This window comes from Hydra vulgaris, chromosome 02 (assembly GCF_038396675.1).
Source record: "Hydra vulgaris chromosome 02, alternate assembly HydraT2T_AEP".
Classification (NCBI taxonomy): Eukaryota; Metazoa; Cnidaria; class Hydrozoa; order Anthoathecata; family Hydridae; genus Hydra; species Hydra vulgaris.
In genome coordinates, this window is record NC_088921.1 from 36,328,613 (window position 1) to 36,347,500 (window position 18,888).

Sequence of the window (18,888 nt, forward strand, 5' to 3'; positions counted from 1 at the left end):
ACTATTTTTTAAGTTATAAAACAAGAAATTAATTTTTTAATGTGGCATATTTACATATTTTAGCATTTTTACTAAAAATTTTGATTAAAGTGAGTTTTGAACAAAAATAAAAATTACTAGGAACTAAATTTTTAGCGTTTTATTCTTTTTGTACGTAATAGACTGAATAAAAATTTTTTTAAATCTTTATGACTCTGGTGACATATTATCTTCATGCATTGTAAGTGGTATACTCGGTGCAGAACCTTCAGAGTTTTGTCCAATTTTTATTAACTGTAATACGTAAGAAATATACTAACACTAAATTAATACTTTCGGATAAAGAATAAAAGTATTTTAAAAAATTGTATGTTATTTAAAAATTGTTATATACATATATAAACTTTAAATTTTCACCTCATTTTTACATTTAATAAGTTAAAACTTTTTAAATAATATTTTAATAAAAATAATTTGTTTTACTAAAAAAGATTACTAAAAAATGATTGTGTCACGTAACACTTTCATTAATCGTTGGCCGAGTTTGAAATTCTTGAACTTTGGTTCTACCCTGCGCAGAATTTGAAAGTCTTTGGAGTTCGTCCTTAATAGCGCGTATAAGAGGTTGAGACCCAGGCTTTCTTTTGATATCACCATAGTCGTTCATATCAAGCACAGTTGAATGAGATTGAGGAAACCCAGATAACATATTTCGGTCCATGACATTCTTAAAAAAAAAATAAAAAACTTAAATGATGCAAGATTTTAATATAACTATTAATGTAATAAACTCTTACAAAAGGTTGTATAGGGTTCACAAGGGTTTCAAAGTGTGGAGTCCAAACCATATTTCCAACACCATCTGGTCGTTGATGAACAGGTGTTACGTAAACATTTTGACCAGGAGCACCATAAGGGAGAGTTAATGATGTTGGTATCTGACCATAAACGGGATATCCGAGACGCTGATTTACAAACCTTTAAACGAATTTATTAAGCTTCATTTCTGGTGTTTACTAAAAACCCGTCATACGAATCAAGACTTATACAATATAAATTTAAATTAGGTTAAAGCTCCTTTGGAAAAACTTGAGCCATTAATATAACTAAACGGTTATGTTAATGACGTTGTTAATGTAACCATTATTAAAACTAAGGTTCCAAGATTACTATCATTTTAAACAAAGTTCAAATTAATATTGTAAACAAACAAGATAATTTAAGAAAATTTGAAAGATTACTTATATTGCATAATATAGTTTGCATTGAACATGAAACAGTTAAATTTTATATTTATTTATTAAAAATTTAACACAATTAAACTATAACTTTATTTGTACACATTTAAATATACCTCTGTCTTTCAACAGGATCCCATGAAAGTAAAGGTTCAACAAATGGTGTACTGTTTATATATGGAGAGTATGGATTGGCATAAGCATTTTGTAAAAACTTTGAATCAGAGGTAGATCCTACAGGAATAGCAGTTCTTCCAAGTGCAGGTGCAATAGGAAGAGCTGCTGGAGTTGAACTTAAGCCACTCTGAAGTTTTTGTGAAAAATCAGGTTTTGGTAAAGTATTTTTTATAAGAGGTTCATCTTTAATAAGATTTTTTTGATAGTTTTTAATTGCACTAAAAGTGTCATCAAGTAAAGAGTGAATACGTTGTCTAGCCTCTCGCATACTTATATCTGTATCACTAGATTCCATCTCGTGTGTATTGTCCTGAAAACTGTTAAACACCTACAAGAAATAAAAAATAATAAAAATAGCTCTAAATAAATATTAAAAAAAAGGGTTAAAATCTTATTCAAAGATTTTAAACTTGATATACTGTTAGAAAATCCATTAAATAAAAAAACAAAAGATCTATGAAGTATTTCTTGTAAAATTAATATATGTAGTAAATACTGTTTGCTGAGTAGATTCAGGAGCTTTCTTATATTCGCCTGAATTCAGATCTAACATTTTTTTCATTAAATGTCCATCAACAGCATTAGGTGAAATATGGACTTTGTACTTGCGTCGCATTCGCCTCCTTTTACGACCCTTTCGAGTTGTAAGACTATAAAAATTACATTACTTTATATATCATTATTAAATATCAACTATTCAAAAAATATTTTAATAATAGTATAGCTTGATTTTGATTCATAATTTGTTTTACATAAGCTAACACTATAATAACCTTGGTTCAAGAATATCATCAATTTTTTTCTGTTCTCTGCTCCAAACTTTATCTTTAATAGTGAAAACAGATTCAGCAGTTGCAGAAACAGGTGATTTAAAGAACTGATTACGTTGACGCTGCTTATTTCTTTGACGCTCCACTTCTATTTTATGCTGCAAGTCTGAATCCATCTATAAAAAAAAAAATTGCAAAACGTTTATTCAAATAAACTTAGAATTTAAATAATTAAATAACTCCACAATTATTCAAAAACTTAATAAATTACTGTAATAATTTCAGGTGTTTTATGTTGATATAGTGACGTTTGCATGTTTTCAGTCATATTTTGTTGAGTACTGATTAAGGATGTTTTTTTCATTGATAATAAAGGTAAAGGACCAGTTGGATTTGTAAATGAGTCTATTGATGATTCTATGGTTCTTCTAAATCGTACAGGGGGCGCAGGTGTCAAGCTTTTCATTTCTGTCATTTGCTTAAAAGTCGGAACATTTGCTGCATAATTCTAAAAAAAATAAAATATATTGAACAAATACATATTAAAAATAATTTTAAAACTTAGGGGCTTTATCAATCTTTTACTCACATTAATAGGAACAAGAAGCTCGTCATTTGTAACTGCATTTGCTTTTACTTCAGATGATTTATCTATGCTAGCTGATAGCGTCTTTGGCCTCTGATATATTGGTGATAAGGGAAACATAGACTTTTCATTCTCCAGATGAGTATACTTTGAATTTTGTTTTCCTACTGGAGTAGATACTTTTTTTCTAAACACATATAGCAACAGTATACATTATTTCTGCAATTTTTGCATTTTAATCAAAAACTTTAATACTATATCTTAAAAACGATGAAAACTTAAATAAATTATAATGTAGAGGCCAAAATAACTGACATTGGCTCTCATTGGATCATTTTCAAGATCAGCTAGAGGAGAGGTAAACCAATCATTGTTTATTTTATCAGAAAGTATAAAAAATGTTTGGTTACCTTTTGCTGACCTTAAAAAAGGGCCTTAAAGACAGTCCAGGGGCGCCAATGACTGACATCCATTTTAATGATTTAAATCTTATTATTATCTTATATCATCTAATTGATGATTTAAATTTTATATTTTATATATAATAGCATAGTATATATATATATATATATATATATATATATATATATATATATATATATATATATATATATATATATATACATACCATGCAAAAAAAAAAATCGTATGCTTAAAAAAAAATTACATCTTTTACATTTATGACCAAAATTTTTGTACTAAACAGATAAAGTTAAAAAAAATATTAAAATCTAAAATATACATTAGAATATCAATAACAAAATGTCAACAAAATTAAAAAAAAAATCATAGTTTTACTTTTGTATAATAGAGATTAAGAAATTTAATAAAAAAGTTATGGCAAAGATAATAATCGTACAGTTCAAAAATAAAGTAAAATTAATCGAATTTCATGAAAATTAACATTAAGTGGGGCCTACTTTGGCCTCAGCTAAACTATTTGGCATTGAGTTGACCAAACTTTAGGTTTTTTCTGTTGTTATATTATCCCATGCACTCATTATAGCTTATTTCATGTTGCCTTGGCATCTAAATGCTCGATCGACAATTTTTCTGTCCAAAATATACCACAAACCTTCTTTAGGATTCCAGTCTGGACTTTGAAATGGCCATTATAAAACATTGATGTTATTTGTATCAAAGTATAGCTTTGTTTATTTAGCAGTATGTTTTGGATCATTATCCTGTTGGATTTTGAAACCGTTTTCCATTCTCAATTATTTAGTAGATTATCACTAGTTGGCTTTAAGAATTTCACAATACATTGAAGCATCCATTTTGTCATCAATAAATGTCAATTTCCCTCTCCTTCCCAACTCATACTACTCCAATCCATCAGATTTCCTCCTCCATGCTTTACACTATTTTATTATTTTTTTGATTTTATTTAGGTGCCCTTAGAAGTCCTTTAAGTCTTATCACAAAGCGTCGCAGATGATCTTGCCAAGAGCTGGGGTTTGAACCATGGATCCTTTTATTCTGAGGTAAGTGCGCTAACACTGCGCCACAGCTGCTCAACCCTACTCAATTTATAAACTTCTCCTTTTTTTGCCACACTTTCTGGACTCCATCCGATGAAACGAGGTTTAACTTTGACCCATCAGACCACAAGTTTTTTTTCCAATTTGATATGTGCATTTTTTTTGTACGTGCTTGCAAACTACGGTCAGGTCAGGTTATTCTGCTACTGGTAACATGTAACCTAGTACAATCTGCTTCATGTCCTGCTGCCTTGTAGGATACGCCTTTTTAGGCAAAGGCTAGGAGATGCAAACTCTGACTTAAAACACCCCCTACCTTGCAGCTTTTGGTTGAGTAAACGCTAGAGATAGTGTCTTGATAAAAATACTTATCTTGGGCAGATGTTAAATGCATCCAGCTACTGTCTTGTAGAAGGCCTCCTAGGCAAAGACTTAAGGGGTAAACAGATTCTATCTGTTGACCAGCCTCGCACCCCTTCATCATCTATTAGGTTGGCGCAGATGTATTTTTAATACATTGTTTCCAGTTTAGGATGTTAAATGCTGGATCTTCTTGACTCAAAGCATGGATTTTGCTTGTGTCTCTGTTTTTATGACTAGGCAACTCATTCTATTATCTCCTAATGATGGTACAGCTCTAAAACTCAGTTTTATGGTTCTGAGGCCGGCTGGTAGTTAGGTTTCCCAAACTCTGTGGTAGCTCTCAGAGAGGCTGATTCCATCAACAGCTAAAAATATCAAAGTATTAACAGTGCCATGTTGCGCATGGTGTCCCTATTTGTACTTTTAGTGTGCATTGCGGAGGCCACACTAAAAGTACAAATAGGGACACCTTGAAGCCCTTTGTTACGGTTTAGGGTTTATTAATAGTAATGAGGCAATTGCTTAGGCTATTAAGCAGTGTTCTGGATGCTATCTATGCTTTGAGTCAAGTTCTTCAATCAAATTTAAAAAAAGAATAAAGTACCAAAAACTATAAAACACAAAAAACCATCATCATCACCAAGTTCTCTAAACCTATCATTCACTAATGTTCGTGGTCTTCGAAGTAACTTTTCTTCTGTTGAGTCTTATCTCTCGCAAAGTTCACCAGACCTACTTGCTCTTTGTGAGACTAATTTGAGTTCGGCTGTCTCATCTTGCGATCTTAGTGTTGATGGTTATCTTTCTTATGGTTATGAAATCTCGTATCTCATCTCAAAAATTAGGCTCTCGTGACTCCTGGAGAATCTTTAATAGTATTAATAATAAGAGCAAATCTTTAATTCCACCTCTCTTGTATGATTCAGACTTTGTCACCTCACCTAAAGACAAAGCTGAATTGTTTGCTAAAAACTTTTCATCAATATCATCTCTTGATTCCACTAGTTGCGTTCTACCTGATACTGCCAACAAACAGGTTGATCCATTGCTTGACATTTGTATCACTCCAGCTTCTGTATCTAAAGTGATTTCCTGCCTAGACTCTTCTACAGCTTGTGGTCCAGACAACATACCTGTTATTGTCTTGCAGAAGTGTTCTCCGCAGCTATCATCTATACTCTCAAAACTATTCAACAAGTGCTTATCAGAGTCTTGTTTTCCAGCCTGCTGGAAAGCGGCATCTGTTATCCCTATCTTCAAAAATTCTGGAGAGTGATCTGATTCGTCTGACTACCGTCCCATTAGAATTCTTCCTATCATAAGCAAGGTTTTGAATCTTTAATTAACAAGTTTTGAATCTTTAATTAACAAACACTTAATTTCTCATCTTAAATCTAATAACTTACTATCTGACCATCAATATGGATTTTGATCTACTTGTTCTACAGCTGATTTGCTAACAGTAATAACTGATAGGTTTTATCGTGCATTAGATAAAGGTGGAGAGGTTTTGATGGAAGACCATTGCTCTTGACATTTCAAAAGTTTTTGATAAAGTTTGGCATGCTGGTCTTCTCCATAAGTTTCCTTCTTACGGTGTATCTGGTAACATCTTTAGGATTATTGAATCCTTCCTTTCCAATCGTAGTATAAAAGTTGTCCTTGATGGACAGCACTCTTCTTCTTATTCTGTAACTTCAGGGGTTCCTCAAGGTTCTATCCTTGGCCCTATACTCTTTTTAATTTACATTAATGATCTTCCAGATATTCTCACATCTTAGGTGGCATTGTTTGCTGATGATACTACCATTTATTCTTGTCGTGATAAGAAACCAACACTCTCTGATGACTTGGAGGGGGCATTTGAGCTTGAAAAGGATCTCACTTCTGCTACAGCATGGGGCTCACAGTGGCTGGTGAACTTCAATACAGATAAAACTCAATTTTTTTCAGCCAATTGTTATTGAAATAATTTAGATCTTCTTATATTTATGAACAGTGATGTACTCGATGAGTCATCTACTCTTCACTTCTAATATTAACTCTTACCTCCGATCTTTCTTGGAAATCGTATATCAAATCAGTTGCAAAGTTAGCATCTGCTAAGGTTGCATCTCTTTATCGAGCTCGACACTTTCTTACTTTGGATTCTATTCTCTATCTCTATAAATCTCAGATCCGGCCTTGTATGGAATACTGTTGCCATATCTGGGGTGGATCTTCTAATGATGCCCTTTCTCTTTTAGACAAGGTACAAAAATGAATTGTAAACATAGTTGGACCTACTCTTGCAGCCAACCTCCAACCATTATCACATCGTCGTAATGTTGCTTCTCTTTCTCTTTTCTACAAGTACTATAATGGGCACTGCTCTAAAGAGCTAGCATCTCTTGTGCCATCTACTAAAATTTATTCTCCTGTTAATCGTCATTCAATTAAGTCTCATCCTTTTTCTGTGCTGTTCCTTAGTGCTCCAAAAACTCTTATTCGTCTAGTTTTTTTCCTCGAACATCAGTTCTTTGGAATTCGCTTCCCTCATCTTGCTTTCCTGATTCATATAATTTGCAATCCTTTAAGTTATCTGTCAATCGTTATCTTGCTCTACAATCTTCATCTTTTCTCTTCCAGTAACTTCCAACTTTAATTAGTGGTTGCTAGCAGCCTTGTTGGAAGCGAAGATGAGAAAACTCCAATCGGCTTTTTATTTGTCTTGCAGTTAGAAAAGGTTTTTTTTTGACCTACTCTACTTCTATAACCTTGTTCTCTAATACAATTTCTGATTGCTTGAGGAGTCACTGTGATGTGGTGATCTTCTTGAACTTTTAAGGCTAGTTAAGTTCTCAAAACAAATCTATGCTTCTTCACGTTAATGATGATATTGCGATAAATTGTATGGGTGGTCTTGTGCTTTCGTCTTTTGCCAGCCACACTGGCAATGGTTCCAATTAAATCATATTTTTTAACAAAGAATTCCTGTTACTTTTTGGATCTGATGGTATGATTTTCCTTTATTTTTCAAATCAATTATGAGGCTTTATTGATGGACAAACAAAATGTTGTTTTCTTGATGCCATTTTGCTGAAACCATATTTTATTTCATTTCTAAAACAAAAGTGTATTAAAGCTATTTTCTATTTTACTTACTAGCTTGATTATTCAATTTTTTTGAGTTACGCAAAAAAAAGGACCTATTTTGTTAGAGTATTATTATTATTTTTGCACTCAATTTTATGAATCATTAAATCAATTAAATTCAAAAGGTTTGAAAAGCAATTTATTCACCAACACACAAATAAACTCTTAAAACAATACTTGATAAGATATGTAGAAATTTCAAACATTTTAACGGACAACTCATTTTTTTTTAAGTGTACAACTACTTGCATGCTGTCAAAATAAAAATAATAATAATTATATATATATATATATATATATATATATATATATATATATATATATATATATATATATATATATATATATATATATATATATATATATATATATATATATATATATATATGTATATATATATATATATATATATATAATAGGTGTATGCATATGAAACCGCTGTTTTTTCTTTGAATTAGAACGTTTGTTTTGGAGATGTTTTATTTATATTTCTTTGAATGTAATTTCCATTATTTTCTACTACTTTTTGCCAATTTTTTGGTAACTTATGAATTCCATCCCAATAGAATTTCTCAGGTTTAGAAGCTATCCAATCATCGAGCCATTTTTTGACCTCTTCATAATTCGAGAAGTGCTGATCTGCCAAGCCATGTGACATTGATCGGAATAAATAGTAATCTGATGGAGCAAGGTCTGGTGAATACGGCGGGTGGCATAAGACTTCCCATCCGATAGTTTTCAACGCTGTTTGAACAACTTTACAAACATGAGGACGAGCATTGTCATGTTGAAGAATTATTTTATCGTGTCTCTCAGCATATTCGGGTCGTTTTTCTTCTAATGCTTTTCTTAAACGGAATAATTGGAGTCTGTAAAGTGGCCCATCAATTGTTTCTTTAGGTTTTAGCAACTCATAGTATACCACACCAATCTGATCCCACCAAATAGACAGCAAAGCCTTATTTCCATGAATATTCCTCTTTGGTGTTGATTTTACAGGTGCGCCTGGGTCAACATAATGTGTTGTGCGGACTGGATTGTCAAAATAAATCCATTTTTCATCTCCAGTCACTATTCGATGCAAAAAAGACTTTCTTTCAAAACGATTCAATAACATTTCGCATGTCACTAAACGCCTTTCAATATCACGTTCTTTCAATTCATGTGGAACCCATTTTCCTTCCTTTCTTATTTTACCGAGAGCTTGTAAACGTCTTGAAATTGTTGCCTGATCAACATTCAACTCTTCTGCTAATTGTTCTTGGGATTGAGCATCGTCTTCGTCCAATAAACTTTGCAATTCTGAATCTTCAAATTTTTTTGGAAGTTTACCACGTTCCTTATTGTCAAGATCGAAATCGCCACTTTTAAATCTTCTAAACCAATCTCTGCAAGTTGTTTCAGATAAAGCATGGTCAGAATAAGCTTCTACAAGCAAACGATGACTTTCTGCAGCAGTTTTCTTTAAAATAAAATAGTGAAGTAATACTTCCCGCAAATGCATATTTGAAGGCACAAAGTTGTTCATTTTGAAAGATGTATAAAATTATCTAGATATGAATAAAATCAAATTAAAAACTATGATATTTAAAGCAAATTGAACGTAGTTTCACACACATAATCATCCATACATTAATTTTGTCTTAAAAAGAAAATTAACTTGTCTTATTTTAAACAGCGGTTTCATATGCATACACCTATTATATATATATATATATATATATATATATATATATATATATATATATATATATATATATATATATATGTATATGTATACATATATATATTTTTTGTTATTCACCTCCTCAAGGCTGAGAAGGCCACTAAAGATGAGGAGGCTACTTAATAGTGGTTATAAACCCTCTCTTAACTCTATAACTCCGAAACATGAACCTTGACGAACAAGGCCGCTGTGCGGAGAAACAAGTTGAGCGCGGTACTACCAGGGACATGGTGGGATCAAACTCAGAACCTCTCACTTATAAAGCGACCGCTTTACCTTTACACCACTACCGCATAAAAGGCCACGACAGATGAAGAGGCTACTTGTGATTATAACCCTCTCTCAACTCTATAACTCCGAAACACAAACATTGATGAACAAGGCCGCTGCGCGGAGAAACAAGTTGAGTGCAGTACTACCAGGGACGACGTGGGAATCAAACTCCGAACCTCTTGCTTATGAAGCGAGCGCTCTACCACTACACCACTACCGCAACTATATATATATATATATATATATATATATATATATATATATATATATATATATATATATATATATATATACACACACACACATATATATATATATGTATGTGTATATATACATACACACATATATTATTTTGTAGTCACTTATAATTTGTAACATAAAATATCAACGTTAAGTTTTAAAACAAAAAGTTAATATAAAGATTAATATCTTTATATTAATTGCTTGCCTGCCCAAACCAAAACCCTCAGTCAATATAGGTACACTTCCTGCATATTCTATCTATTTAAGTTAGGTTGATGTATGTACGCTTCCTGCATGTTCTATCTATTTAAGTCATTGATGTATACACACTTGCTGCATGTTTTATTTATCTAAGTCAGTTGATGTATGTACACTTGCTGCATGTTTTACGTATTTAAGTCAGTCAATGTATGTTCACTCTGCTGTGCTAATTCCTAAATAAACCAGTCGATAAACCAAGAATGAAAAAACAATTAAACAAAAAAAAAAAAAAAAAAAAATTGAATACAACAAATAAAATTAAATAAAACAAAAAAATTAAAAAAAAAAAAAAAATATTCTGAATTAAAAAAAAAAAAATGAATAAAAACTATTCTAGTTTTTAAAGTTGCATTTATAGTTTTTTAAAAAACAATAAAATTAAACTAGTTACCTCAATTATTTTAATGGTTTGTTACATAAAGTGCAACTGGTTTGTCAACTTTAAACAGAAAGAGCCATTAAAAGCCATTTTTTTCCATAAATGGTTAACATATGTTAATATATATATTAGGGTTCAGAAAAATTTGTATGCGCAGATATTCACCGATAAATTGTGCGCATATATTTGCATAATTATGTGTGTAACTTTTTTTCAATTTCAAATTATTGAAAACCGTTAAATTTTTTGACTAGGCAGACAGACAAAAAAATGAACTTTATTTCTAGTTTTCATGAAATTTTTAATTAATCTGCTTTCAAAACAAAAAAATCATCAGTTTTAATAGTGGAATTAAAAGTTAACAATTTTCAATTCTACTATTAAATCTCTTTAATCAACGCACTTTTATAATTAATAACTTTAAGTTATTAATTATAAAATAATAACTTTAAGTTATTAATTATAAAAGTGCATTTAAAAAAATTATTTTAAATGCACAATTTAAGTAATTAATTATAAAAAAGAAATCAATATGAAATTAGCAAATTTCTTTTTCTAAACTGGAATATCTTTCGTCTTGTTGAACCTTAAGCTTTAAAAGATTTGATCAAAGCACTAACCATAAAGGAACGGTGTATGCTTTATTAATGGTATTGATAAAGCATACATCGTATGCATCATCAATACCGTGCATGAAAATGCTATCAGGTTCGCTTCTTGATAAAAAGTACGCAGAATGCTAAATTGGAAGAAATTTTTGAATCATCTGAAAATTTAAAGCTCTTTGGTGATGGTTGGACAAATATTGGTGGCAATCATATCGTAAATTTTTGTATCAAGGCACCAAATACAAAAACCATTTTTCTATACTTCAATTAACACATCGGATATAAATCAAAACGCTGCAGTTGTTGCTGGTACCATCATTGAAGTGAATCATTGAATCAAGACTCTCGGCCCACAAAAGTTCAGAAGCATTATCACTGACAAGCTCCAGTAATGAAAGCTTCTGGTTAAGGACATTTTGAGCACTGCTGAAAGTTCAAATTCATTTCAAATTCAGCTGCTGTTTTGACGTTAATTAAATCAAATGCTTTCTGGGATAGTTTGGCAAAACTCGTGAAAGATATAGAAAACACTTCTAACATCATTGGAAGACTTGAAAATGATGATGCTCCATAAGCTTTGGTGTACTATTTTTTGGGTGAAATGCACAAGAAATTCGCAAATGAGGAAATTATTCAGGAAATGGTTATAAAGCGCTTTAAATTAATTATAACCTCAAATATGGGAATTGCTTATATGTTGATACCAAAGTATGCTGCAAAAGAATTCTATTTTGATGAGGATAAGACTGATATAATCAGTTCAATTTCAGAATTAGCCTCCAAAACAAATTCAAAAATTGCTGAGAAAGTTGAAAACGAAATGATTGAATTTGTTGGAGAAATGACAACACTAACAGAAAAAAGAAAAGAGACAATTTTTAAAATAAGTGCAAAGAATTATTGGAACATTGTTGGTCATCAGAAATATCCAAAATCTATTGTTGAAATGATTTGTTCGTCAACAACAGCAGCAAGAACTTGGTAGATTTTTCGATTTATTCATTCATGATTGAGAAATTGCTTGACAAACGAAAGTGTAAAAAAATTAGTTTTCATATATACCAATAGTGTTTTGTTGGATACAAAGGACAAAAAGGACTACATTTTAGAGGAAGAAGTGTGAAGAAATTATTTTCTTGACAATATTTAATTAATTTCTCATTCCATTTATCTGTTAAATTTGTATGTGCATCATATGCATATTATGTGCATAACTTTTGAATGGTATGCACATATATTCGCTGATATGCGCATAAGTTCCTAATATATATATACAACCCTCAGAATTAGGAAAATTGAGGTTGACAGTAATTTGCCAACCCCAATCTTTTAGAGGTCGGCATCAGGTTGGCAAAAAAAATTTGATACAAGGGTCTAACCATAAAACATTAAAACGAGGTCGGCAATTTTTTGCCGAAATCAACACACTTTTAGGTCAGCAGTTAGGTCGGCATTCGGCAATGCCGACCCTAATTCCAAGGGTTGTATATATATATATATATATATATATATATATATATATATATATATATATATATATATATATATATATATATATCAAATATTACAATTTTATTTTTAACAAACTTACTTTTGACAAAGCTGTAGGCAACCTATATTTAAGCTTGAAAGCACAAGTAGAGAAAGGACAAGAAAGAGCAAGAAAACAACTGGCAGAAGACTTAAATTGTAAATTATGCAAATCAGGAAAATATGAAGTCAGGAGAGAACTCCAAAGCACTGATGTGTAAGGAAAAAAACTAGATAAATAAAAAATTTTTGAGCATAAAGGAACAGTTACAGTAAAAGTATGCAATTTTGATGAATATGTTTTGGTAGGTAGAACAAGAGATATTAGAAAAGTAACCATGCATTTTTAAAAAAGAAAAAAAGATTTCTTTGTAAGAAACCTTACAAAAATAGGAGAATCAAGCTTGCCAGCTTGATCCTCTGTCCTTCTATTATTCAGAATGTATTTTTAGATATTATCTAAAAGAGAAAGGGTATCAATAGAAAAATCAGCCAGTCAAAAGCCATGCTTGAAATTCATTTTATCTGAAATTTTTTTTCTTTCCTTAATCATACTTTTTAAATAAAATTTAACATAAGTGGTTGCTTCTTTCCTTCTGGGAATTTTTTTGCAAATAAATATTTAAAATTGAAAAATTATAAATATTCACCTAATACTAACAATAGGCAGTTGTTTGTTTTCATCTTCATCATCTTCTTCTTCATTATCATTATCATCACTGTCATCACCATTATCTTCACAGCCATCTTCTTGGTCTTCGTTATTAACATGTTCTTTTTTGGAAGTTTGATTTTGTCTAAATAATTTTTTTTTCATATTTAAGCTGAAAAAATCATTAAAGTAAAATAACCACAACCGTAATGCAAATAAAATATTTACAAATAAAAGTATGTATGTATATATATATATATATATATATATATATATATATATATATATATATATATATATATATATATATATATATATATATATATATATATAAAAGTGTGTATGTATATATATATATATAAATATATATATATATATATATATATATATATATATATATATATATATATATATATATATATATATATATATATATATATATGTATCTTTAAAATGAATGAGGTTTCTGACAATTTCTCACAATATTTTTATGATTTGTTAATTTATTATTCCAGATTGCATATGCATCCAATCATAAATATTTAAAATTTTGCTAATAAAATATATAAAAGTTATTCTAATAACAAGATTATAAAGCTGCGTATGTTGAAGGCAAATACAGAAGAATTTGTATGTGAAATAAAATAATTTAAATCATCATTTATAACACTGTACATATTAACTGTTTTCATTAAAAACCTACACACATTAAATTCTAGACCATGATAATAAAATATAATGCACATCTAACATAACTTTTTTTTAAGCAAGTTATTTTATAAATTCATGAAGTCTCACTGCATAAAATTTGAGTACATGTTGAGTACATAAGTACTAAAAGTATAATAGCCACGCAACATTAATTCCTTTTTCGTAAAATGCTTTGTAGGCGTAAGTTTTATATTCTTTAGGTTCTATATCTTTATGTTAAGTTATGCCAAAGTTTTATATTCTTAAGGCTCTATATCGTTAAGTTATGCCAAAAGAGAAGCATACTGAAGCACAAGCTAAAAAGATTAGATATGAATGCTTGTACATTTGTTGGTTAGCAAAAAAAAAAAAATTACAAACTATTGTAGTTTTTAAATGTTTTAATACTTATTTATTTAAAAAAAAAATCTAAATCCAAAATTTTTTTGCAGAACTTGTGTGACTCCAGAACTTGATTTTTTGCAGACTTGTGTGACTCCAGAACTTGACTTGCACCCCTTTTCAATCTCAAAGCAATAAATTCCTACCATTACATCTTGATTCAATCAACTAAAAAATTATCTGTGCAAAGTTTTAACTAATTTTGATAACTGTTAGAGAAACCATATTGAAGAATAGAATGGAGTCATAAATAGTTTTGTCATAATTATAGTAATAAAATACAATAAAAATAGAAATTTAAAATTAAAATCATAACCATACTCAGATAATTCTGTATGGTGTGTATAAAACATGTAACATTTTTAAATACTTTTTTATGAAATTCTTATTTTATAAAACCCCATTTCAACTTTTAACACAAAAGATTATTAGTACAGGTTATAGTCTAGAATATATAAATAGATAAGTATCTACAGCAATTAAGAACTTAAAGAAAGTAAAGTATTGATAAAATAATTTAAATAAAGTTATGTATTGGTTTGATTTTTCTTAAAAGAATACTTAAGCATATTATAAGCAACTAAACCCTATAAATACTTCTCATTTATCTCATTTTTCATTTATATATTTAACAATAAGTTTTGTTATTTTTGTTTTCAAACTTGAAAATTAATTTTTTATTAAATTCGTTTCCTTTTTTTTATTTCTTTAGTTTTACCTTAATTATGTCAAAATGGTAGGGTTGCCTCAATATGGTAGAGTTATCTTTCATTTTTAACTGCAAAGATAATGTGTTACAAACATGTCTACTTTTAGCAGTAGGCAAAGTGAACTATCACTAGTTCACTTTGCCTACTGCTAATCATTTGCTATTGGTTTTAAAAAAAAGGTAACTTTGTCTTCTGGTCACATTACAAAGTTTGTTTGTATTATTATTATATTTCTGCTAATTTATGTTTATTGTCTTTGCAATAAGTGTCATTTTTTTAGAATATTTTTATATTATATTTTGAATATTTTTAACACAGCTCTAAAAAATAATAATAAAGTAAATAAAGTCAGATTCCATTTTAAAAAAATTTAACAATAAAAAATATATAGGACAGTGCCAACTATATATGCAAAAATAAGTGTGAAACTCTTATTTATTAGAAGTGTGCAATAAAAATCTGAAAAATATATAGCAGGATAATTAAGATGATTTTACAACAGATGATTGCAATACAATTATTTACTAGTAATAAGTTTTTATAACTTTTCATTAAAATACATATTTATAATTTTTCAAGTCAAAAACTTACTTTTTAACTGTTACAGGCTTTTTTTTAACCTTTCTTCTCAGTGATTTATTATGTTCAGATTCATTCTGCATTTCATTACTTGCAGAGAACAAAGGAACAGATATAGATTGCTTTTCATTTAGGACATTTTTTTTGTTTATTACAGGTGAAACTAAGTTACTTCCATGAGTAGATTCCTTGAAAATCAAAAAAATAGTTTACATTTAATTTGGTAAACAAAAAGCTATAATGCAAAAATTATTAATACACAAATACAAAACAAAGCAATTATTATTAAACAGCAATTTCACTTTAAGAATAATGCAAAAATTATTATTACACAAATAAAAAACAAAGCAATTATTAACTAGCGATTTCACTTGTATAATGCAAAACAATAAAAAAAAGTAACAATATCAGGATAAAATTATGGTAGTGATAACTATTATAACTTTACCATAATTTTTTCAGGTTCTATTTTTCTAGGTTGAATTTTACGGGGTGCTAATTTACTCTTGTATTTCCAGATGATACCAATACATAAGAATGTAATAAAAATGATAGGAACAATAACCACTGCTATAATCCAATATTTAACAACATAACTAGATTTTACAATAGTAGATAAAAATGTTTCAGGAGGAGAAATAACCTAAAATTTAAGTTCAAGAAATATGATCTTGATATCTATATAATAATAATAACAATAATAATAATAATAATAATAATAACAATAATAATAATAATATTAATAATAAGAGGTTTTTAAGTAACCTGCATTTCCAGCAAAGCAGACATATCAGAAACAGAAATTTTATTCATTATAGCTACTGCTTCACTTGCTGTTTTTATAACTCCTTGATCTATAATAACAAAAATTGCCTGATGATTTCCATTATATAAATCATAAATACTACGAATGTCTGCAACTACGCTGCCAGTTGCTCGTCTTAATCTGTTGCGTTGCTGGCCTTTCATATAAATTAGAGACAATTTCAATGATAGATCATACATATAAGCAGGATTGCTAATATTTAAACTATTAGGTGTCTTTATAACAATCTTTATTATATCTGTTTGTTTCACTGCTCGAATTGCATTTACTACAAATGGTTTTTCCAATACCTTTAATTAAACAGTTTGAATAAATTATTTCAGGATATAAATATTACTATTATCTAATTTTATTTTAACTATAAAATATGATTTTTTTAAAACTTAATATGATTTCTAATGATCTTCCTATTAACTATTATAAAAACGATTATATTTCATTTGCAATTATTTTAAATCTTTATTGAACATTACTGTTTTTCAATGCTATTATAGTCATTGTTACTAATAATATTATTAATAGTGTTATTATCATTATTATTATTGTTATTACTATATTATTATTATTATATGTTATTGCTATTATCATTATGTAGTGAAAAATATAATTATAAAAATCTAAAACTACATCACATCACAATTTTCAATGGTTTTACTCTTCATTTTAACTGTATTTTTTAAATTTAAGTTTTTAATTTAATTTTTTTGTTAAAAATATCAAAGTTTATTTTTTGAAAGCATTCTAGTGAATCATATAAATTTTTTTTAAATGTCTATTCTTGCACATTTTAAATAAACCTTAATAATCCATTTTCTTATTCAAATATAACATTGAAGGACTGAAGCAATTTTTTACAATCAAATGACCTTTAACCCTATTTCTGCACTAATTTCCACATTTTACCTGTTGAAAATTGTTGCATTTTTTTTAATGCCTCAACTACAGCATTCAAAAAAAAATTATAGTTGTACTTTGAATTGCAAATCTAATTTAATTCAAGTAGGGTTTTTTTATGACACTCAGTAAAATTGTAAATAGCAATGTAAAAAAAAGATTTTTTTTACATTGCTATTAAAACCTTTATAAAGTTTTCTTTAAAATAATCACAATAAAACTTTCATAACTCAAAATATAGTTTTATTATCAAACACTCTTTTGTAAGTAGTAACTTAAAAAAGAGTAGCAAAATAAAAATAACAGAGTGGTTGCCCTACCACGCAACTAACTGGCATTTTTTTCTAAATTTCAGTCACCCTATATTGCTGAACAACTATGATGTTACACTTCTGATATTATACTTCATTTAAACTTGAATAAAAAAAATATTAAATCAAAGTACTTAAAAGTTTTAACAAAAATAACTTTTATAAAAAAAGTCATTAAATTAAACAAAACAATAATAAAATAATAATAATGATAAACAAAAATGATTATAATAAAAATACCTGAATTGAGAGACCCATAGAAAGTTCTGTTAAATTTTTGTTGTTAAAAAATGAAACAATAGAAGATGCATTCTGGCTAACACCATTTACAATAAATACCAACTCTAAATAGATTTGCTGAGATACTTCTATCTTACTGAAAATAGTCTAAATAATGATTACGAAAACTAAAATTTAATTTATATCAATATACAGATTTGGCTGCACTAAATATAATATAATAAATGGTAATTACTGTATATTATCTAACAAGATTCTAACTATCATTGTATAACATTTTAAAACCATTACATCGCAAAGGAAATGCAAACTTAATGTCTTTCTTTTTTTAGCTCTGCAAGTTTCTTTGTGCAAGTTTGAATTTTTGGTTAAACATTCAAAACTTTAAAAGCTGATGGCTTAGTGCCTGCATTCTATTTATTAGTTTCTTTATTAAATTTGATATTAGCACAGTTCATAGGTTCATTTTGGCCATTGCTAGATTTAAAATGTATTATGGTTAAGTAAATTTTAGCACAGCATCGTTAGAAAAAGGAAATAACTTGTAGTTAAACAACTTTGCTGTTACTGAATATTCCTTGAATTCTTGTTGGTTCATTAGAATAACATTATAATAATAACAAGGATTTTTTTGGTTAACTTGTTTTTTTTTAATTATTTTATTTAGGTGCCCCAAAAAGTCCTTATGGTCTCACAACAGAGCACCACGGATTTTAGGATCTTTATCAATCCAATTGAATTATAAAAATCAGATTTCTCATGAGCTTTTCAATTTCATTATGCCCTTGATCCACTTCCTGGACACCTAAATGACCAGGAAGCAGAGCTGGATTAA

General features: G+C 28.7%; 1 protein-coding gene across 6 annotated transcripts in view; it reads right to left on the reverse strand.

Moving 5' to 3' along the window:
- Window positions 1-334: 334 nt before the first annotated feature.
- LOC100199397 (serine-rich adhesin for platelets) overlaps window positions 335-18,888 on the reverse strand; it is a 38,860-nt gene continuing 20,306 nt past the window's right edge. For all 6 annotated transcript variants that reach the window (XM_065790748.1, XM_065790749.1, XM_065790752.1 and 3 more), the window contains 12 exons: window positions 18,054-18,200; window positions 16,548-16,898; window positions 16,231-16,425; window positions 15,795-15,970; window positions 13,400-13,546; window positions 2,754-2,937; window positions 2,436-2,672; window positions 2,168-2,340; window positions 1,891-2,044; window positions 1,334-1,722; window positions 777-957; window positions 335-706 (listed from right to left, as the gene is read on the reverse strand). In XM_065790748.1, the coding sequence (XP_065646820.1) occupies window positions 491-706; window positions 777-957; window positions 1,334-1,722; window positions 1,891-2,044; window positions 2,168-2,340; window positions 2,436-2,672; window positions 2,754-2,937; window positions 13,400-13,546; window positions 15,795-15,970; window positions 16,231-16,425; window positions 16,548-16,898; window positions 18,054-18,200 (2,550 nt within the window). In that variant the 3' untranslated portion in view covers window positions 335-490. The remainder of the gene's footprint in view (window positions 707-776; window positions 958-1,333; window positions 1,723-1,890; window positions 2,045-2,167; window positions 2,341-2,435; window positions 2,673-2,753; window positions 2,938-13,399; window positions 13,547-15,794; window positions 15,971-16,230; window positions 16,426-16,547; window positions 16,899-18,053; window positions 18,201-18,888) is intronic.